Below are 24039 nucleotides of genomic sequence, written 5' to 3'. Positions count from 1 at the left end.
GAATCTGATGCATCCTTAACAGAACGCGAATGCAGCAGTTACCAACAGTACACTTTATGCTGTCCTTAGGGTAGGACAGTGCACTCTAGAATTCTGCTCCACTGTATTATCAAACCCCCGAACTTGCCTGATTCTGGGTTCTCGTTTTCAAATGCAAAATTCAGCCTAAACTCTGAGCCAGTCAGTAAAGATATGTCTGAGCCAATCTGGGACAGATTCTGGTTTCACACAGAAACAAGGAACCATTCAGCACTTTGATTAGCGGTGGGTCCAGATCAAAAACTTTTATTGACGTTCTGATCTGGATGTAAACTTTACAGCAGGCTCTCATCTCTACAATGGGCCAAATGACCCAACTCCCCTCCTCACTTCAGGAGCCTGCAGGAGAGTCAGTGCGAACATTTGCCACTCAGGACCATGGCTAGCTTTGACAGCATCTTGCTTTGAGCCTGAGCTTTTTACAAACCCCAAACTTGGTTGTTAGAAAACCACATGAGCCCAAGGCCAAAGAGAAGGCTTGTCCTACCCCTTGCAAGGTGAAACAGCAGATTTTCCATGGTTCCAGGGGGCTCCCAAGCTGCATGAAATATCCCAGATAAAGTGACCAGAATCCTACTGAACAACCAATTACAACACAGGAATGATATGGACACTGCAAAAGGGGCTTTGTTCTTAAGGCTGCTAGACCTCGAATGACTCACTGCCGGGTCAGCCTTCTAACATGAAGATTTCCCCCACATTCCTTCCTGAAGATGGCCTATGACTTTTGGCAAAGAGAAGCAGCTACATCCCTAAATTGGCCACTATCCAGCCAGCTTTTATTCCTGCATCTTTCTTTCTCAACCACATGTATCCTTAATTCCCTCACTGCCAATGAGTTGGCACCTTCTCATCCCTCGTGTTTCCAAATAAAAGGCCAGATCTGACTGCCTTACTTATGTGAGAGGTCATGCTAAAATCAGGGAAGTGCATGAGATTTGGCCCAGGATTTCTCAGCAGAGCTGTCACATTGCACCAAACAGACCCAGGAAAATGCATGGATGGAGTGGGGCAGGGGGAAGAAGAGAGACACATTGGACACTTATTCATTTCACCTGCAGGGGCAAGCAATTCGAGTTTCTAACGCTACTGACAGAGCAGTGAGCTACACTGTGTACTTTCTACAGCTGTTATCAACGTCACCAGCCTGCGCGTAATCCCAGGAGAATTTAACCATTCAGCAATCATTAACAAATAATCGGTTACAGGATTAGGCCATATTACTCTGAGTTTAAACACTTAGCTACCAGCATAACCCTAAGCTTTCAACAGTGACTAGTGATACTGGGTGCCTTAATTTCTGGGTTTCCAACCTGAGATGCCTTAAAAGGGCCAGATTTTCATCCACCCTCTGAGAATTAGGCCTATTTGAGAGGTCACAAGCGGAGCACCTAACAACCCTGGAAAATGTAGGCTGTGTTATTTTTCTTTATTTACATTGCTGCAGTGCCGAAGAGCCCCAGGCACAGACCACAGACCAGGCACTGTGCCAGGTGCTGTACCAACACACTATAAAACAATGGTCCTTGCCTCACAGAGTTCACAGTACTTACTACCATGAATAACCCCTGTGCTGAGCCCATGAGGAGAGGAATGAATTGATGAGTCTAGAGAAGGCTGGGAGATTCTAGCTCTGAATTAGATGGTTATTTTATAAAAACCAGAGGAAAAGTGTAATTCAAAAGCACCGGTTGTGGAGATCTGACCGGGAAAGGAGGGAAACTGAGGCAGCAGTGCATCCAACAATTCAAGAAGCAAGAGCCTGTTACAGTCTCTCAATCAACTATTTCTTTGTGATGCTCAGAGAAAGAAAGTCACAAAGCTCTGTTTGAGATCCCAGCCTCTGATGCAAGAAATAACCTTTGAAAGTGACCTCTCCCAACACCCCACCGCGTGCTTCCACCCACTCTTCCCTGGTAAATGAAGGAAATCTTGTGTGAGGAGAGATGCATGGGGAATTAGAGGAGAAATTCTGCAGCAGCATACGTTCAGCTCAGAAATGGAAGTTAACTCCCTTGTAAATTGCTAGGTTTTTTGCTACAGCTATGGCTATTTTTATAATCTGATCTTTAAAAGAAGGGACAGCAAGTGCTTCATGAATTTTTACAAGACCAGCTACACACACACACACACACACACACACAAAATGTGAGGAAATCCCACACCTGAGCCTCAAAATACACCCTGGATCTCAAAATACACCAAAATTATAGAACATGGCACACAATCCCTGGGGAGGCTTATTGAAATGGCATGTTACTTACTTGTCACAAAGGGAGTTGACAGAGCTTTTGGAACTGCAGCCACATGGAAGGCAGAGCCCACTGGTTTGGTTCAGGAGATATCCCTCCTCACAATTTTCACATCGCAGACCAGTGTAGCCTTTGTGACACTCGCACTGTCCTGTTGAAGTATTGCACTCATTCACACTTGCACTCCCAAGAGCACTGCAGTTACACAGATAGTCTGCAAAAAGAAAAAAAGTGAAATTAACATGCTCTAGTCATAAAATGAAGTATATAAGCATTGAAAAAAAATCTCTAAACATGCAAAAATTGCTAGGAGCACATTTGGGGCAGTCAGACTTGCATGCTCATTCTGTGTGTGTGTGTAGCTCTGAAACAGCATTGCCAACCCCAAAACAGTCAAAGACCATGAATAAGGGCCTCAAAAATCATGAGACTGGCTTAAAAACCAAAACAAAACACACCAAATTGGAAAGTTTTTTTGTTGGGGTTCTTCATATTTACTTTCTGGTGTTTGAAACTCTGGGGTTCATGTTTTCAAGCTTTTCTTCCTTCAACTATGAGGACTAGAAACTTAAATTTAAAAAAAAAGTTGAGCCTCTCCCATAATCACATGACTCGAGGAGCTGAGGCTTTTGGAAAGACACCAAATATCACAAGAGTCATTATAAAACGGCAACATTTGGCAACGTTGCTATCACAGCACCTCATAATTCATGGATTTATCTTCACTACAGTCTAGTAAACTAAGGCAGTATTATTATTATTTACAGATGGGGAACTGGGGAGAGAGAAAGGTAAAGGGCCAGATTTTCAAAAAAGCTCAACACATCAAGTGCTGAGCACTTTTGGAGTGCTGATTGCAAGTGGCACAATAGCAGCTGTGGGTACTGCCCAGGTTTCAAAATCTATAAAAGAGGCACCAATCTCTTCTGAAAACGTGCCTCTGACTGTCGATGCTGAGCATCTGAAAAATTGGCCCTAAACTGACTTGCCCAGGATCAAATAGGAAATCTGCGGCAGAGCTAAAACCTGAACCCAGGCCTGCCAAGTCTCAATCTAATGCCTTAACCATAAGAAAATCCTTCCTCTCATCACCTAAAACAGAATGAACCAATTTTATCCTTGCTGACAGCAGGCAGAACTCCACTAGAGTCACTACAGGGCTATCATCTGATCTGAAGAGCCATGCAGGCAAGCTCCCCTCTCCAACTGACTTTCATGGAAGTTCTTCATTTGGAAGGTTTACCAAATCCAGCCCTCAAAGGGCAGAGGGAAAAGATCAAACCACAAGCTCTCAACCTACATAAACTGAAGTGTTTAGACTAAAATGAGAATTTCTCCGCTGCAAACTAGAAACTGACACTATTAGTTTTAGCTTCCCTTCTTTACTGGAAAATACTGGGTGCTTAATAATTCAAAGTATTTATCTACCAAGACTGAATTATGAATAAGGTTCATGTCTGACATGGAAAACAAGCTTCGAGGGACTTAGGCAACACTGATGATTATTTACCAAGAGCAGCCAGGGTGCATGATGCTGTACAGATGGAGGCAGTTGCCACAGCCACTAACCGGAAGAATTTACAATCAAGAACCCAGTCTTACCCACTTTACCCCCAGGAGTCACTCCACTGAAGCCTACTGGAGTTTTACCTACTAGAGCACCGAAGAGGGCCTAAAATTAATAAAATACAGTATTTCAATATTTGTATTTCACAATTATAGTGTACGCTTACGTCCTAACCCAGCAGTCCATCCCTATTGAGCAAAGCACTTAATTATACGCCTAATTTTATGCACTTGTTTAAGTTTCACTGAAGTCAAGGAGACTTAAACATGTGCCTAAAGCTAAACGTGTTCAAGTGTCAGTCTGAACAGGGACGGATTTCAGAATGTATTTAAATGTTTTGTTGAACTGGAACCTTACCGAGGATCTCAAAGTGCCTTTAGAAATACCAGCACCCCAGAGAGAAAGTAAATTTATCCATTTGTCAGATTAATTTACTAATTTCATGCTGGCTATTCTTTGTATATTTGCTTGTGGAATTTGAGGTGGAGGAAGAGATTATAGCTCAACTTCCCAATTGGTTATATACATTTAAAACATTCTTCTTAAGAATATGCCCAATTAGTTCTGGAATGAAATAATGACAAACCATGAAAAGAATGCTGGAAGCCTTCTTCTCTTAAAGGGTTGAATGGGGAAATACTGGGAACTTTCTAAGAAACAAATATCCAGACAGACAGTTATACTGTCAAACTAGAGGGTTCAGCAAAATGTCATGCAGCTCAATATTTAGAGAGATACCAGGTTTTTTGTTTTTACAGTAAATCAATCCATCAGATGCAGAGATCAGTTTTGTACCAGATTAAGAGAAGAAAATTTTTATCTCATTCACGCCAATATAAATCTGGAGTAATTCCTCTAACATCAATAGCTATTCTGCATTTATCCTTGTGTAAGTGAGATTAGAACTGAGCCTGTATTTTCTTGGATCAGAAGCGATTACTGAAATGAAAACTTGGAGATCTGTATTTATCCAGGTAAACATCCACTTCCAATTACAAGCACCAATTCCCATCTCAGTCATACCAGTGTGGCCTCATTGATTTTAGCACTTTGACTTCTACCAATGAGCGCAGGTCATGGGCAGCCACTGTAATGAGTGCTCCCTTTTCAGTTTTTAAATCAAACTATTAAACACATTCATTAATTGTTGTATGCAACGTAATTAGTCATAACAGATTTGATAAAAAAGATGTTATATCTAATTGAACAGTGTTCTTAGATGCTAGGAGTGCCACTGAAGTGGAGAATAGAGACAATTCTTACATATTGCTCCATATTGAGAAGATCTTATTGCTACAGTCGCAGCATAACATCATAAATCATTGCTCACTCTTAGCCTACAAGGCTAGAGTCAACGTAACACTGCAGAAGTGTCTACAGTAGCTTTCCGCTGCTAGTTGATATTCAAACATTTCTACAGGGAAAGCCATGGCTATTACAGGCCAACTTCTCTTCTCACTACAACTCAACCCATATCACTATAGTTTCTCCAGAGTAAAAAGGAGAATTTGGACTGTATCCTCTAAAAAGAGACTGGAGGGAGAGGGGATGGGGGGGAAGAGGGTTTACAGAGCTCAGATAATCTGTCTAGCAAAAAGGTGTGGAAAAGCAACACTGGCCCAAATTGCTAGCCAAATCCAGCCTAATTCATTTAAATGAGCAGTGAAGTGGTTTAAAATTTTATAGTTTCATGAGAGGAAGGCAAGTCTAATGGTTAGGGGGCTAGTCTGGATTCGGGAAACAGCTGCAGTTTCTAGCTCTGTTACAACAACTTCCTGCCTGATCAAGGCACTTAGGGCTAATAGCTCTGGGCTACCAGCCTTAACTGAGGCCAGAGAAACAAACAGGGGAGTTGTGAAGGTAAATATATTAAGATTGGGCAGTGCTCAGATACTGTAGTAACGGGGAAGGTCATGTAGATACATTAGATAGATGAAATCTCAAGTACTGCAGCTGGAGGAAACGAAATACAAGCCATGCTCTGGATTATATTTTATATCTGCAGCATTTATGATGTTTTATGTCTTAAAATAGCTTGCAAAATGCTAGAAAGAATGGTAAAGACTTTGGCTGAGATGTTCAAAGCTGACTATGGGATTTTTGCAGGTCTTTCATCAAAATTTCACCCAGCTCCATTCACAAGCCCTGCACCCTCCACTGTTAAAAAACAAAAACTGCAAAACCAAAATTAACAATGTTGAATAAATTCTAGCAAGAGTCATAATACAATAGCAGACATTCTGTAAGTGAAAAAGAGAAGTTAAATTCTATGGATACATTATTAGACCCCAATCCTGCAACTTCAGGCACACAGACTACTGCACCTTTACAGAGCCCTATTCAGCTGTGTGCATGCAGTACCCAACTGAATGGGGGTGAACCAGCAGCAGCGTCAGCCAGTAGCAACGTCTGCTGGTGCACAAGAACTGGAAGGATAAAAGGTTATGTTGTGACTTCTTCATTCCATTCTACCAGCAAAGTTCTATTGCATTCCATTCTGTTTCTCAACCATTCCCATCACCATGGTGTCGGTGTGCTATAAGTGACAGGAAATAGGTTATAAGACTAGCCTCTTCCACATATGGGACTCTCCTTCTTTCATCCTTCCTCTCTTCCTTGGGGGAAGTCACATGTGGATTTTTCCCTTCATACATGATACTGTAAGTGTACATATTAGTAAAGGCAAGGTCAAGAAGTTGTTCTACATGCAAGAGACCAAATCCCCAGCTGGAACAATTGCATAGGTCCATTGGCTTCAGTGGCACTATGTGGATTGACATCTGAGGACCTGGCCCAATGTACTGTAAGAATAGTGATAGGCACAAAAGGTGAGAAAGTAAAAAGCTTGCACGGATTCACCACGGTTGATTAGTATCAATCACACTCAGAGTACACTGTATTGAAATTTGCAATAGGTAGGAGAGGTTGAGATGAAAATTCATCACAAGACATTTAATTTCATCCTCAGAATGGCTATACTGGGTCAAACCAATGGTCCATCTAGCCCTGAACCCGTCTTCCAACAGTGGCCAGTGCCAGATGCCTCAGAGGGAATGAACAGAACAGGGCAATTCTGAGTGATCCATCCCACTGTCCAGTCCTAGCTCCTGACTATCAGAGGTTTAGAGACACCTGGAGTGTGGGGTTGGTTGTGACCTTGATTACATTGGCTCATAGCCATATGTGTATCCACCATCTATGAACGTATCTAATATTTGGCTTTCACAACATCCCATATCAATATGTTCCACAGGCTGACCACACATCGTATGAAGAAGTACTTCCTTACGTTTGTTTTAAACCTGCTGCCTATTAATTTCATTGACTTAACCCCTTGTTCTGTTATGTGAAGAGGTAAAAAAACACTTCTCTATTCACTTTCTCCACACCATTCATGATTTCGTAGACCTCTATCATATTGCCCCTTGGTTGTCTCTTTTCTAAGCTGAACAGTCCCAATCTTTTCAACCTCTCTTATATGGCAGCTGCTCCATAGCCTTAAGCAATTCTGTTGCCCTTCTTGGCACCTTTTCCAATTCTAATACATCTTTTTTGAGATAAGACAACCAGAACCTCAAGAACTATTCAACGTATTGGCATACCGTAGATTTACACAGTGGCATTATATTTTGTTTTATTATCTATCCCTTTCCAAATGGCTCCTAACATGCTACTACCTTTTTTGACTGATGCTTCACATTGAGCAGATGTTTTCAGAGAACTCTTCATGAGGAAGCCAAGATCTACAACAACTTCAAGAGTCAGTGTTGATGGTGGCCACAAAAGTTCCAAGACCCTGAACTTCAAATCTAGTGCCTTGCATATAGCCCTGACACAGCAATTTGTCCTGTTTCTAGTCCAATCAAACATCTACTGCAGGGTTATAACCGAGGAACATGCAGCATGGCAGAAAAAAAGGCTGGTAGCTGCAGCAAAAAAGATTTCAGATGGCAGCAGTCTGTACTCAGAAATTCATCAATAATTCTGGATTTTTAATCCAACCAAATGAAAGACTGATTGGCCTGTGAAGAGCTACCAGCAGAGAGCTTAGAAATAAAAAAGAAAACTTTGGTGTGGCTGGTGTCGAGGCATATTGCTTTAGAAGTTACTGATCCTAAGATCCTGAAAAGCCCATTAATTGATGTCACACCACACTGCAGCAGGCTCATGAACTTTTATCCGTGGCCCAGCCACTCTTAGAGAAGGACAGAGTGCCACATGCAATGTGGTATCTCAAACACAAACAGGAAGAATTTATTTCCCACTCATTTCATCACTGAGGTAACAGATTCCCTTTTAAGAGCCCATAAATCTTGAGAAAAAAAGTTAGCTATGGAAAAATGAATAGAAGATGGGCTATATTCAGACACACTGCATCTCCTTCATTCCTGATCTGAGAAGTTAAGCCATCTAAAAGAGAAATCTTTAGTCCTATCCAGCCACTGACCGAAGCCAGTTAGTTGGATCATCATCTGTATTGCAAGAGTCCCCAATATGCGCTAGATATACAAAAATATAGGAAGGAATGTCCCAAAGAGCTTATTATCTTAAAAAAAAAATTCTTCCTCTAACCTTGGTCCCATCTATGTGGGGTCAAAGCTCTGAGTCCTTCTCCATTCCACAATATCCACTGATCTTCCCTTACTCTCCACTTTTAAAATTTACCATCCTGCTTCCTATATGTTCTTCTGATATTCTTTTCATATGCCCAGACCACCTAAGCCTGGATTCTCTTGGCTTTTCTATAATTTGTACCACCTACACACTTCCCCTATTTCTTTCATTCCAAACACAATCCATCCCAGTAACTCCAAGCATCTGTCTTACCATTTTCATTTCCACCGTATTTGAGATCTGCTCCTGTCTCTTCCTCAGAGCCCAGCATTCGGTGCCATATAACACCGCAGGCCTATTTTCTATCTTGTAGATTTTACTGTTCAATTTGACCTGCAATAGGAGAATACCTATCGCTGCACTCACTTCTGTTCATTTAGTCCAAGCCTTTCCTGTTCTGCTTATAAGTTAGTCACTGAGTCTACCATTATCCTGTTCTATCAAACCTGGGTACTTGAACTTCTGTACCTTTGGTAGTGGCTGTCTCCCTGACTTACAGCCTCATCTTCCTGCAGTGTATCATTGAATCTATAGACCATGGATTGTTTTATTTTTGCTGATTTTCATGCCATTTCTTTCGAGTATGCACCTCCAACTCTTTAAACCTTCTTCCACTTCCTCTTCAGTCTCCCCCACGAGCACTATATCCTCCGCAAAAAGCACTCACCAGGGTGCCACTCTGGGTGTCTTCTGTAAGAGCTCTGAGCACCAACATGAACAAAGGGGCCTAGTGCCAAGCCTTGATGCATTCCAACTCTTAAGAGAAACTGTTCAGTTTCTCCACATGGCCTTCTGACCATGAAACAGCATCCTCATAAGTGGCTGGACAAGTCTGACAGGCTTCTGGCATCTATTTCATTCCCATACACCAGATGACTTCTCTCAGAAAGCGGTCATAAGCCTTCTGTGAAGGAGTCCACTGAAGTGTTTCTAGTAGATGGTGGGAGAATGGGGCCAAGCCCAGTGCCAGTTCCTTAAAACTTGGAAGAGGGCCCTGCCCCTTGTGGGCCTTCTTAAGTCTCTCTGAATGGGGGAATTGAAAGGACAGGTAAATATCCCAACACACACAAGGGTACCTGCTTTTCAGGGGCCAGGGAGTGGAAGGTCCACAGTGCTGCAAGAGATATAGTGCCCACGTAGTGGGTTTTGAGAACTCTCTCCAGCTGGGCTACCGAGACAGGCTTACTCTGCCTGGCTTAGGCCGGGAGTTTGCAGCATTCCCTATAGGTTTGGGATGACAGTCTCCTGGGTGTGAGATCCCCCTGTGGCTTCCAGAGCCACTCCAGCAGTCTCCCACTTAGAGCAATCATGCTCTTACCCCTACAGCTGCCTGTAGTTTCCTTCCTACCATACATGATTGACAGGGCGAGGTATAGCTGGCCTTGCCCCTGGGGCTTCTATTGCACCTTCATCCTCAGCATGGGGTCTATACACTCCATCAAACCTTCTCAAGATTGAGGAATACTACGTGTAGTGTTTTCCTCTATATTTCTCCCACAAGCAAAGACAGCATCCACAGAAGAAAAATAAAAATGCCCCTGCTGCTCAGTTAGAAGAAGCTGATTTTTTGCAACATTGCCTCCTACAAAAAAAATAAAATAAAAATTATCAAGCCTCCCTCTGAGTGTGGCTGTTAAATGTACATTTAAGACAAAATTCTTAAATGTACAGATTCTCCCACCATGACTGGTAAGCTTTCTGAAAGCATGGAGTTTAAGGCCAGAAGGAACCACCAAATAGATCCTCTAGTCTGACCTCCTGCATCATTACATCTGAGCCCTTATGTTAGCATGTCTTTGACCATGAAACAAACACTGTTCCACTAAGCCAAGTAAAAGATTCCAGATGGCAAGGTTTCAGACAACAGGCTTGATGTGGAATACATACGCTAGGATCTGCTTACACCAGTTACTCGACAGGGTGGAAAATGCAGTGGTAATCCAAAACAAAGGGAAGTATGCAGCTTTTCATTCACAACCTGGGAAAACTAACATTCAAGCTGTCTGAGCAGCAAGCCTGGTGGCTATTTCTGTGATCTTGTTTAATGAAAGCAGATTGGGGAGGCCCTGAAGTAGCTGTTACAGAACCTACTTCAGCCAGGGCACAGAAACAGATCTGAGCCTTTCTGCTGCTGAAACAGTTAGAAAGCCTGAAAAAAAAAAAAAATCACATGCACATTCTACGTAACAGTGATCCGACACAGATGAGGCTTTCTTGGCTACTTTTTTCTTTCCACGGCTGTCTGCTCACAAATAATGCTTCATGGAACATCCACAATTATGTGAGGCTCCTCACACAGACTGCATGACGTCACAGTGCCCCCAATGGCCCTCACACACTCAGCTCCCTAACACAACTGAGCCAAATCTGCAATGCAGAGGAAGATCCATGGGAAAAACAACATGGCTCCAAGTTGTACCACTCTGTGTCTAACAAAGGTACTTCTAAGACCTCAATTATCACATTAAAAAAGAGGCACTCAGATAACGTATTTGCCATCACAGTGCACCTGGAAGGTAGGGAAAAGCAGTTACCCCATTGTATAAATGGGGAACAGACCCAGAAACACCAAGTGTCGCACAGGAAACTTGTAGCAGCGCAGAGACTAAACCCCAGACCAGTGCTCTAACCCAAAAAGCCACCCGTCTCATGACAAGCTTCATGAGACTTAGGAGAAGATTGTGGGCAAATGTCCCCGCACAGATCTGTGGGCCAGCAGAGAGGTCTCAAGAGCAAGAGCAGGGGATGGTGGCATCAAGGCAGCTGAGCCTCCTCCCCTTCCCATGTGGCATGGGGCAATATGTGCATGAAAAGCACTCTCCACACAGGTCACTGGAGCACACAATCCCCCTGCTCATGAAAAATTAGAGCTGGAACAGACTGACAGCACCAAATCGACCAATTCATCCCACTGGCCAGTGCAGGATTGCTCCCTGCAGCACAGAAAGATGCCCTTAAGCACTATCAGTCTGAAAGCAGGAAAGAACTAGACAAACGGTTTAAAGTCAATTTGCTAATGTAACAGAGATTTGACACTGGTGACTTGACAGACTAGGAAAACCTGAAGCTTAATCTTTAAAAATATATATTCTATATATTCAATGCCCTGATTGTGGTTGGGTTAAAAAGGCAAGAATATTTCAAAGTTGACAGAGGAAAGTAATAATGAACTGTCTACCTTAGCCTTCTGCCAATGCATCAAAAAGATGTCGAAAGAAAGAGACCATAGAACATTCTTCTGGCCACTGGCCAGACCCTCTCCAGGTGCACAGAACCTTTATTCCATTTGATCAGGCACGTGTCTTGCTCTTGAATGTAACCTTCAAAAACACCTTCGAGCTTGTGCAAGTATGAAGGAATTCATAATGAGGGGGAGGGAGGAAGGGAAGATGCTGTGGTTTGGAATAACAGGCTGATCCTGAGGTGGGTTTAAGTCTGGGAGTTGTCTTATGCTGTCCTGCTCAGTATCAGACTGATCACCAGAAGTACATTCATGTTAGAATTGTAACATAAAAGTGCTGTAAAAGCCAGGACAGGTAATTGTCCCGTGGACAGAGCACTGGCCTGGGATGGAGAGTGGGGTTGTATTTCCAGTTCTGCCATTGGATTTGTGGTGAGTGAGTCACTTCCCTTTCCCTGTGCCTCAGCTCCCCTATGTGTGGAATGGAGATAAAGCACTTTTTACAAAGGAGGAGGAGTGGTGTTGAGATCAGGGGATGAAAAGCACTAAAGAAGAGCGAGGTCTTATCTAGGAGTTGTGATGAACTGGATTATCAAAAGTTTATAAATCAAGCATGGAGGCATAAGCTTTGGGTGTATACCCAGTTCTGCCACAGACTTCCTCTATGATCTGGCAAATCACTTAGCTGCTCCGTGCCTCAGTAAAATGGTTTGGGTTTTGTGCTGAGCATAGCACTGAGCACATTGCTGGAGCTAATAAATAATATTTTCTTACCACACAGGGATGTTGTAAGTCTTAATTCACGCGTCTCTCTAAAACACTTTTGAGACCCGTAGATCAAAAGCATTATTGAAGTGCGAATCATTCTGACAAGATACTAATTTAACCAAAGTGAAAACATGCTGCCTTCATGAACCTTTATTTTTTACCACTGAATTTTTAGAAGAAGATTGAGTGTAAAAAGATTTACAATACGCTACAGCAATAGACACAGTGCTTGAGGTATTGCTGTAATGGGGACTCAAATTTAGTATGCAATTTCGCATTGCTCCAGCCTCCAATTGGGTCATTATTGTGCAAAATTTCTAGATTACTAATACATTTTTACCTGTTTTATTAAATTGGAAATATACCACTGCTGGAAATATTATAATTTCACTTTGCTGCACTGACAGAATAAGGATCTGCAAAGATTTACAACTCCATTGTTTTATAAAATGTCATGGAGCTATAACTTCACATATGAGTTCTCATAGCAATACATGCATTGGGTCAGATTATCTCATGCACTTGGAGGAGATGAAGCCCATGGAGGTGGGGAAGCTTTAAGCTACCTTTGTGTCCTCTCAATTTTGGGCTGCTGCAGGGTCTGGAACAGTTTCTGGAGTAACTTAGAGCAGCCCAGTAGCAGCTTTAAGTTACAGTAGGCTCCCCCAACGCTGCCTATGGCTTGCACAAGCCAGAATGGGTATAGCAGCTTCTGCAATTATCCTAGACCTTCTCTTTCCTAGCTTCATTTCTGGCACACTCCCAAATGTCTACAGAAGCCCAGCACAGTACCTGTGGTAGAGGAATTGGTTGTTTGCAGTGTATTGGGGTCAGGAGAGATGCGCCAAATTCCACTCACTATATTTTTGATGTAAGAGGACAATCTTCCGCTTGTTCAGGGTCACTTCTGACAATGAATCAGATCTGGAATAAAACTCTCCTTTCCTCTGTAGGGCTGGGGCTTTAAGAGAGAGTGGCTGGAGTGCTTCTCAGGGGAACAGAACTAGGACTGTGCCACAGTCAAGCAGAGAAGATGCCCAGCATATTTTTAGGGGTCAGCTAAAGCTGTGTGTGGTCATACTACAGCAAAGGTAAATGCAGCAAAAAGTCCTGCAAATATTCAACTGAGTTTCTTAAATGAACAATCATGGGCCATACTCCTGCCCCTTTAGTGCTGACATCCGGGGAACACTAGAGTGATAGAGGCTCTCCAGCACCAACGTTTGCAGAAAGCACATTTCAAATCCATGCAGGCCGGAATGCACTGAAACAAAACATTACATTTGTATTCCAGGTGTCTGAAGTGCACCCATCCAATCAAGAAGAAACAATACCTTGTGACTTAGTCAACCTATCGTGCCCTAAGTAACTCATTGAATTTTTAACATCCACCCAAAGAGTAAAAAATTCAAATAAGTATTTGTCTACATTTGAATAAATTTGAGTAAATGATTATTTGAGGGATATCCACCAAACAGAAGAGTGGCTAAATGTGTCAATATAATTTGTTGACTCTAAATTATTTAACTCTAGGGTGAAGTTTTCCAGCTTCCTTCTTATGAAATAAGACCTTAATGAGTAAAGCTAGTAGGTAAAGATGTAATCAAAAGCCAAAGGAGATAGTGATATACAGAGGCAGGTTCTTTCTGCTCCTATCTACCTGCTTCTATCTTAAGCTTCACTAGGTCTTTGACTCGACACGAGTTAAAATGGGAAGGGAATCTAGTCTCAAGGTTTTGAGAGATGGAGCAAGATCAGGCCCTCAACTAATATAAAAGAAACCAGTGACTGAAGAGACTCTTACTGAGCAATGAACAGCAAGGGGCATCTATAGGCCAACCCCTTTTTTTGGGGGCGGGGGAGGAAGTTTATTGCCATCAAGGCATCAACGTGTCTGGAAAGACAGAAAGCAGAGTAGGGAAAACAGGCGTGAAAATTCTAACCAGGTGCTCCAATGATGCCTGTAATGTAGTAGGGAGATAGGATCTGGCTGCAAGAGGATTCTTTACTGAGGCTGCTGGACACTCTAGGTATGACTACACGGCAGTAAGACACCCATGGCTGCCCCATGTCAGCTCAGAGGGCTTGGGCTGTGAGCTATAAAAATGCAGTGTAGACACTCAAGCTCAGGCTGGTACCTGTGCTCTGGGACCCCGTGATGGGGGAGGGTCCAAGAACCCAGACTCCAGCCCAAACCTGAATGTCTAAACTGCAGTTCTATAGCCCTGCAGCTCAGACCCAAGTCAGCACCCGGAGGTGCTTTATTGCAGTGGAGGGAGACTACTCACAGACCCTGTAGTTCTCCAATTAATAGCCTGTGCAGCCTAGCGTCATCTTACAAGGTCTCTCTGACATGACCTGAACTAAGCAGCCATAGAAGGGACTGTTGACTACCTACAGAACCTTTCCTCTGCCCCAATTGATGATCTGCCTCTCCGTTATGGGAGGCAGACACCAGTCGTACAGATTTAATAGCATGATCCACATTTTGCATTTGTGAATCACCTATAAAACAGTTCAGTCAAGTAGAAGTCTGAATTAATTTTTCATTTCCTTTCTGACTCGTGATGTTCAAAGTGTACAGAGGAGATCCCTTGGTGTATATTTTAGCCATGATTTCTTTTTCATACAGACCATTTAAAACAATGAACAAGTAGTTTTTACATGGGTGAAATAGTCACAAATGGCAAAACAAAAGCTGTACAATGTGTGAACTAGATAGAATATTTAGAACTTACTTGTCACAAACATTCTAAAAGAGTTTAAAATCATGAACACTATTCATAGTCTGCAAAATTTCTAAGCACCGGCATGCCATGCCCAATGCACAAGAGATTTTATAGCATACAGAAGCACAAGGAGACTATAGCGGACATAGGCCCATTTCATGTGTACAACTGCAGAGAAAAATAATTCCTAGTTCTTACGAAGTGGGGAGGAAATATTATCTAATGATTCAGAAAGCTGAGGAGGGAAGGGTCTCTAACCCGGCAGAACGCGGACCTTTAGCTTGCCAGGTAGGTTACTAATTGACATGCTCTGTGAACCTCCTCTATGCCTCAGTTTCACCATCCGTAAAATAGGCTAAAATAATTTACCTACCCAACTAGGCTGGCGTTAATGTTTGTAAAACATTTTAACTGGCCCAATTCTTTAACACTAAGGGCTTATCTACATGGGGAGATTTCCCAGCATAGCTATATTGGAATCACTCTTCTGCTACAGTTATACTGGTGTCCAATGTGGACACGCTATTCCAGAATGAAAGCGATTCTGATCACTCCAAAGTACAGTAAATAGTACAGAATAAAAACCACTTTTATTTTGGAATAGGGTGTCCGCATGGGGATTTACACCAAAAGTGGAATAGCTATCCCACTATAGCTCTGCTGGGAAGTTTTCCCACGTAGACAAGACCACTCAATGCTTTACACTATGTGCTAGGGTCTTAATATAAATAAGAATCAGACCCTAAGATGTCTAGAATATATGCAGTTATAGAAATGCCAAAGACAGCTAAAGAAATGCTCAAGGATTGAAGCATCTACCGCTAAAAATACATCCTTTCCTTTTAATTCATTTTAAAAGTCTGCTGGCATTTTACTTTTGCCGATTGCATTTTCATACCATTGTTTTCATAAACATCTGCAGCCATGTAAATATTCAGTCAGTTCTATTTAAAATGTCCACACTTTTAAACCACCCAGGGTGTGACAAAACTAAAACGCTTCAAGTTTATACATAAACAATATGAGACAAGAATTAAATGGAATGCCGGCAAACAACTCCAAAATAGCAGTAGGCAACCCCCAGGCTCCCAGCCTACTGAAAAGTTCAAACTGGGAGTACATTTGTAAGCAAACATCTGATACCCCTCAGGAAATATAATCATCATGTCAGCAACATTCTTTTGATACAAGATCAAGACACCTCTTAATGAGCAGGCCTAAAAATTTATTAGCATACTTCAATTTTAGTATCTATGTACCACATCCTAAAGAGAGAGAGGGGAATAAAAAAGAAATTACATGAATAACATGGAATATAATCATTGAAGTCTCTATGTACTTTGCTTAAAGCAAAATAATTAAAATCACAAACCTTCCCTGGTGCTTTGGGGAATTGTAGCTAATGAAAGAAAGTGTTAATTCACACAGCGGCTTTAAATTAGCTGCAAAAAGCTGGAGTAAGAATGATCCCTCAATCATGTGCACTTGGGCTATAAATTCTGTGCATGGATAAACAGGGAGAAAATTTGAGACTCATATGGGCAAAAGGAGAATGGAGCTTGAATTAGGTTCTGGGGCTGTTATTCAAAACAGTCTTCTGTTTTCCCCATCTTCTGCAGATTAAGTGAAGATGTGGATGTATAACATGAAGAGGTGTTACCAATACACATTTCCCTTGCCTAAACTAAGATTTGGAAAGTGTTAAAGGAACACTGCCGTGTCCACACTAGGTTGTTAATATGTGTTAGCTAACACCTTCTAAAACCTAGTCTAGACAAAGCCCAACAGGATCTCGGTCCAACACTGAGCCAGGGCAAGGATCTGGTGTTTGTGTAGGCATGTCCCATTCATGAGATTTTTGGGCCCAAATGGTAGCAACCTTATAGGGTCAGCTGATTTCCAGATCCCTTTAGAGCCCCAAAGTTGTCCCCCAAACCTTAAAAAAAGTTTAAACGGTTAGTGACTGAGGGGTTGGATTTCTCAGGGTTTAAGAACTAGCTGCAGAAATCTCTCTCTGAAGTCAATGGAGTTATACCAAGTATGAATTTAACCTTAGTTTTCTGGTTCAAATCCAGCCCACATCAACAGTTGCCGAAAGGAGAAACCATCTGATGGCTGTTTGATGAAATGAGTTTGATCTTAGTCTAGCTCCCCATGGAGAGATGTCCACATCACAGAAACTACCACAAGTATCTCTAGACAGGATACTCACTGGCAGCCCCAGCAGAGGGCTAAGGAATGAACTGGCAGTAGACGTAGCCTCCCTCCTACCTCTCAAAGTGGTCCCTGCAGGTTAGGGTTTGTGCGTATTGGTAGGACAACGCAGCGAAGTTTGTATCCCTGCTGCTTACGCTACACCAGTTCTATAGTCAAATAGAAGACTTGGACCTCCAAGGCAGCCAGTCTAGCACCTTTCACATCAGGATTTCAAACACGCTGGCGCTAAATTCACCATACGAAGATTAACAGCAATAATGTCAACATTAAAAAAGCCAACTTCGCTCCTGGGCCAAGGCAGATTTTACCAATTCCTTGGTTCACAAGGTAGCCTCAGGCCTTGTTTTAACTAATCTGGAAAAGTGCAGCTGGAGAGAATGCCTATGGCCATCAGGTCTCACAGAAGCTATGCTCCATTTGATTCCCGGAGAAGAGGAAAGAAAGCTGAGCATAGCATCGCATATCAGCTTGAACAGACAATGCAGACCAGGCACTCAGTTATCTTCCAGAATTCCATTCATCAGCCATCTTCTCCGTTCTGATCTTGAAAGGGCAAATGCAATTTAAAAAATAAGCCTCTTCAAAAGCCTGCCCTGTAAGCAGAAGCCACCAACAAGGGGCTTACATGCTCCTAAACCAGGAGACCTTGGTCTTTTAATAGCCTGATAAACAACAAACCCACAAGACAGCTGAATGTACTAGGCCTAATTCTCCTCTCATTTATTCCATTGATTTCAGTGGAGTTACATCCAGGGGTGAGAAAAGAATCAGGATGTCTGGTTCTTGAACCTGCCTTGTCAGAAAGGATAGCAGAGAGAAGTTCCTTTGGGAAGGAGAAAAAGGTTCCTTTCTTAATTCCTTGTCTGGGGACACTTCGAAACTGAGAGGAGAAAAATAAAATATATGTGGTTAATTTCCATCTCAAGTGGAACCTCAACAGTAATGCAAAAGCTGAATCACTAAGAAAAAGTTGACTATGAAAAGCTACAAGTTCAAATTGCCTTCATTAAGAGAACAGACCTGATTTTCTTCTCATCAACAGCTGTGTAAATCAGGAGTGATTCCACTGCAGTTAATGGTCATGCTGGTGAACACCAGAAAAAGAATTAGTTTCATCACAGGATGAAGAATGACCTTAGAAGGAAAATACATAGGACCACACTATCCCTGGCCCACTAAAGTCAGTGGAATTACACCAGAGGTACATTTGACCCATAGACCGTGAAAGGACACATTTCACAATTCTAAGGGAAAGGATAGAGAGCAGCAGACTAAAGACAACAGACTTCAAAAAAAGCAGACTTTGCACACTCAGAACTGGTAAGCTAGGTGGCGTGGGTAGAAAATCTAAGGGATAAAGGAGTTCAGGAGAGCTGGCAGTTTCTCAGAGAGACAATATTTAACGCACAACAGCAAAGTATTTTAAAACAAAGGAAAGACAGAAAGAATAGTAAGAGCAACATGGTTGCATCAGGAGCTCTTTAATGACCTGAAAATCAAAAAGGAATCCTACAAAAAGCTGAAACACAGATGAGTCGCTAAGGAAGAGAGCAAAAGAATAGCACAAGCATGTAGGGACAAAAATCAGAACGGTTAAGGCACAAAATGAGTTATAGGGACATACAAAGCAATAACAGAGGCTCTATAAATACCTCAGTGGCAAGAAAAAGAGAAAGGAAAGCGTAGGTCCACTACTTAGCAGGGAAAGGAGAGCTAATAACTGATGGTATCAAGAAGGCTGAAATATTTAATGCATATTTTGCTTCAGTCTTCGCTAAAAAGGTTAATGGTGACTAGATGCTTAATACAATATTAACAAGAGAGAAGGAAAAACAAACAAGAATAGGAATAGAACAGGTTAAAGAATATTTAGATAAAATAGATTTATTCAAGTCAGCAGGGCCTGGGTTAAATTCACCCTAGGGTACTTAATGAACTAGCTGAAGCAAATCTCAGGACCACTAGCGATCATCTTCGAGAGCTCACAGAATACACGTGAGGTCATTTGGGAGTAGGGCAAACAAGAGTATCTAGGTTTAAAAAAAAAAAAGAGAGAAGGTGGGAGACAAAGCACCTAGGGAATCACTGACTCATCACCTTAACTTCAATACCTGGAAAAATACTAAAACAACTTATTACATGATCAGTTTGTAAGCACCTACCAGATAACAGAGTGACAAACTTACTCTAGCCAACATGGATTTGTCAAGAATAAATCATCACAGAACATTCTAATTTCTTTCTTTGACAGGGTCACTGGCCTAGTGAATGGGGGATGGCAGGGGGAAGCAGTGGAGGTGATTTATCTTGATTTTAATAAGGCTTTTGACACAGTCTCACATGACAGTCTCATAAACAAACTAGAGAAATGTAATCTAGATAAAATTACTGTAAATTGGGTGCACAACTGGTTCAAAGAGTAGTTATCAATGGTTCGCTCTCAAACTGGATGTATTTAGTGGGTCCTGCAGGGAGTCTGGCACTGTTCATTTTCCAAGTCATGAATGAAAATATCAGAGTGGAGAGTATGCTTATAAAATCTGTGGTTGACATCAATGGGAGGGGCTACTAGCGCATTAGAAAACAAGATTAGAATTCAAGGGACCTTGACAAATTGGAGAATTTGTCTGAAATCAACATGATAATTCAATAAAAACAAGTGCAAAGTTGTTCACTTAGGAAGTGGGGGTGGGGAGGAGAATCAAATGCACAAATACAAGAGGGGAATGACTAGTGAGGCAGTAGTACCGCAGAAAAAAAATCTGCAGGTTATAGTGGATTACAGATTGATTATTAATCAACAATGTGATGCAGTTGCAAAAAAGGCTAATACTCTGGGATGTATTAACAGGAATATAGGAGACATGGGAGCTAACTCTTCCATTCTAGTCAGCACTGGGGAGGCCTCAGCAGGAGTAGTGTGTCCACATTTGGACACCCCACTTGAAGAACGATGATGAGGTTGGTATAACGTATGTTGCTGAGGAATGTGAATAAGCCACACCCCTGACCAATGTAAATTACATCGACCTAAGCGCTGGGGTGAAGAGCGCTATGTCAGCAGGACAGCTTCTCCCACCGCCAGAGCTACTGTCGTATGTTAGGGGTGGATTAAGTCAATGGAAGAACTCTCTCCCATCGTCTTAGAGCGTCTGCACTAGCAGCGCTACAACTGTAATCTCTCTAGTAAAGTCATAGCCCCACATAAGCCTGCCTTTGTGAAAGGTGGTCCCTTATACCAAGAGTTACAGGAATATTCAGGCTACTCCCAGTCTCAAAGAACCAGCCTCTTACCCCACGTCAGTCACACACTAGATCTAACACCAAAGACAATGCTTGTAGCCAATCCTACAATAAACTATATACAGATTTATTAACAGGAAAAGGAAACGAGAGAACTATTTACAAGGTTGAAGCCAGTAAACAAATACACACAAAAGTTACCATCTTAAATTAAAAAGATAACAGAAGTTTCTACAATAAGCAAACTCTATATGTCCTTTAGGGCTAACCCAGGCTAAACAGTTGGGTACCTCTTGTTTATGCCTAAAAAACCTTGCTCTCCAGAGTCCAAGCAGCATGGAGATACTGTTCCCTCTTGTTAGGAATTTTTATTCCTTTTCACCCCGGTTCTTCGAGCTGCAAACTCAGCTAATGGGAAGAATTCATTTTCATGACTCATCTTAATGGCGGGAGGGGTGGGGGAGCAATTGAAGTTTCTTGTCCTCTTTAATGTTCCACAATAATTCATCTGGTGTTGATGGGCCTTCCTTTTTGGCCAGAATGTAACACCTTCTGTTGGAGATCAGCACTTTATACTACTTAATGTCTCTCTCCTATTTGATGATTTACACAGTCACAGAGGCTTATAATACAAATGTTTAAATAGTACCTTACATGTGGGGATACAGATGTTAAAAGTGAGATTACATGCATGCAACTTACAAGCTTTCAGTAAAGTCTAAACACTAAGCACATTCTTATAATTCTAATACCTGTTTTAACAACACTAAAACACAGGTGAGTCAGACTGATTCCAGCCATGGATATATCTACACTTTAAACGCTACAATGGCACAGCTATGCCACTGCAGCTGTAGTGTTTCAGACCTAGTCTATGCTACATGGTCTACACTACGCTGCCCTGCGATGACCTAGCTGTGGAAGTGCCTTCACTTAAGCTTGACTCTCACCGTCAGTGCCTCCTTATGCCGATATAGTAACACCGCTTCCCCAAGAGGGATAGAGTCACAGTTGATGTCATTAGGTCAACACAGTGTCAGTGTAGACACTGCATTGCTTACGTTGACCATTACTGACTTTCAGCAGCCATCCCACAATGCGCCACACTGACAATACAATTGATACAAGCACTGTTATTACTTGAACACCGGCACTTCTTTCATGAAGAGTTAAGCACTGGTGTAGACAAGGCCAAATGATTACCTGGCCAAAAGTTCATGTCAGAAAGCGTGTTACTTGCTAGCCCTTATTTACCTATTTTAAAAGGTGTGTCATTCAAATCAAAGACAAGAAAAAATTACCATGCAATTTAGGTGACTAATCACACACCTCAGATGGCCAACGGAATTCACTAACAACCTACAGGCTGAATTTTGCTGGTAGAAACTATTTAACGAATATTTACAGATAAACACATTTGTAGATGCAGGACTGGTTCACAAACAGAGGGGAGGGAAGGGCTAAATTTGTAACACATATGAATTCAACCAGTTCTAGGGAGGACAGATGGGCTTGCTATTAAGGCACTAGACTGGGAATCAGTGGGATCAATTCCCGACACTACCACAGATCTCAGTGTGACCCTGGGAAAGTCACTTAAACAGCCCCGCATCTCATTTACTCATCTATAATATAGGGGGATGATACTTCCTCAGCTCATGGGGGTGTTGTGAAGATAAATCTACATAGGAGGTGCTTGGCTATAGCAGTGTAAGGGCCACATCAGAACCTAAGTAGGTGGAAAGTTTATGGGATGATTCCTATGCATTGGAGGTGCGTTAGAGAGAATAAATGCTGCATACTCTGGCTTTGTTCTCAGCTTCCTTGTATTTTTTCAGGTTCCTGCCCACCATCCCTCTTGCTAGGATGTTCTTATCAAATCAGGTGACAAGTCTATTGGAACCTCTATCAGCTACTTCAATTGGCTTATCGGGAATCCTTCCGCTCCCCCGCAACCCACCCACACACCTTAGTGCTAGATGAAGAGGCAGTGATGTCACGTAGCTGGATGAAAAGCTCTTTCATTCCTGCTGGCTCCCAGTATAAGTGTTCACCCTTCTGTTTGTGGGCTGCCAGCTTCATTGCTCCTCAACAGCTTTGGCTGAGATAACTAAGAATTCTTTTATCAGTGTAATTCACTTCAGTATAACTGGCTCACCCATATTTGAAGAAGAAAGCCTTTGTCTACCCTGGGATTTCTGCCATTTTGCACAGCTGTACCAATTCGACCCACTAACAGAGACATGGTTTTCACCAGTTTAATGCAATTTACAGCCATGCGATTGAATAGTTTGAAACCAGGATAAACTGCACCAGTGCACAGAGCATCACATCAACATAAACTGTATCTATCCCAGGGTTTTGCAACAGCTGGCAAGCTACCCTGTGGAAATCCCGCTGCACTGGTCTAAACCACATCTGCACAAGACGATTGTCTTGATGCAGCTATACAAAGGCTGAAATCTCAATGTAGGCCAAAATCTGGTAGCCTCTCTTCTCCTGATTTTACATGGAATTTCTAATCTCAGAGAATGAAAGGATAACAGACATGCAGCATAAATACTGCACGTGCAAGAAGAGAGGCATGGAATATAGAACGTCACCAGATGAATCATTCATCCCTTTTTTACACAACACCACACCTGATCCCAGAAAGTGTTTTTCCTCCGTGAACTTGGAGAAGTTTGTGCCACCAAGACAAAATGTTTGCAAAAGATGCATTAAAAATGGACAAAATACATTAAATTGCTTTGGAGGTTGGGAGGGGAACAGATCTTAACTGAAGAGACTTTTGTAACTAAGTGTAGGAGCTCACATGAAATTTTTGGCAAGGAAGATGCTGTATATACCAGCACCAAAAGGGCAGTAACAAGATGTAGTATTTGTTTTTGGTTTTTTAAATACACCTCTACCCCGATACAACGCTGTCCTTGGGAGCCAAAAAATCTTACCGCGTTATAGGTGAAATCATGTTATATCCAACTTGCTTTGATCCGCCAGAGTGTGCAGCCCCGCCCCCGTGGAGCACTACTTTACCATGTTATATCTGAATTCATGTTATATCGGGTCACATTATATCGGGGTAGAGGTGTACATTATCAATGCAATTAAATCAGTTTTAAACCCATGTAATTGGCTAACACTGCAGAAGCATCATTAGATTAGTTATGTTTGTACATTTAAAGCACACTATACGTCAAAACAGATTATGGCCCTGACTTTTAGTTGTGCACATCCCAAATTTATATATCAGTGTGCTCAACAATACAGTACCTAGAGACCAGATCAGGTAAAAACTGGTCCTATTCTGAAGCAGATGGCAAAACTCTCACTCACTTTACTGGGATCAGGATTTAACCCAGTGACTTCAAGATGTGCTGATATGCCATTGCTTCTCTACATCCATGGAAACTAAGCAACCAAGGTGAT

General features: G+C 42.0%; 1 protein-coding gene across 1 annotated transcript in view; it reads right to left on the bottom strand.

Moving 5' to 3' along the window:
* Window positions 1–24039, bottom strand: part of MEGF9 (multiple EGF like domains 9) — an 88862-nt gene that overhangs the window by 32887 nt on the left and 31936 nt on the right. Inside the window, exon 2 of the mRNA XM_050927085.1 lies at window positions 2304–2505. Coding sequence (XP_050783042.1) covers window positions 2304–2505 — 202 coding nt within the window. The remainder of the gene's footprint in view (window positions 1–2303; window positions 2506–24039) is intronic.

Source organism: Gopherus flavomarginatus, chromosome 17 (genome assembly GCF_025201925.1).
Source record: "Gopherus flavomarginatus isolate rGopFla2 chromosome 17, rGopFla2.mat.asm, whole genome shotgun sequence".
In the NCBI taxonomy this organism is placed as follows: domain Eukaryota; kingdom Metazoa; phylum Chordata; order Testudines; family Testudinidae; genus Gopherus; species Gopherus flavomarginatus.
Note: the sequence above shows the minus strand (reverse complement) of the source record. Positions and strands in the feature narration are given on the sequence as shown.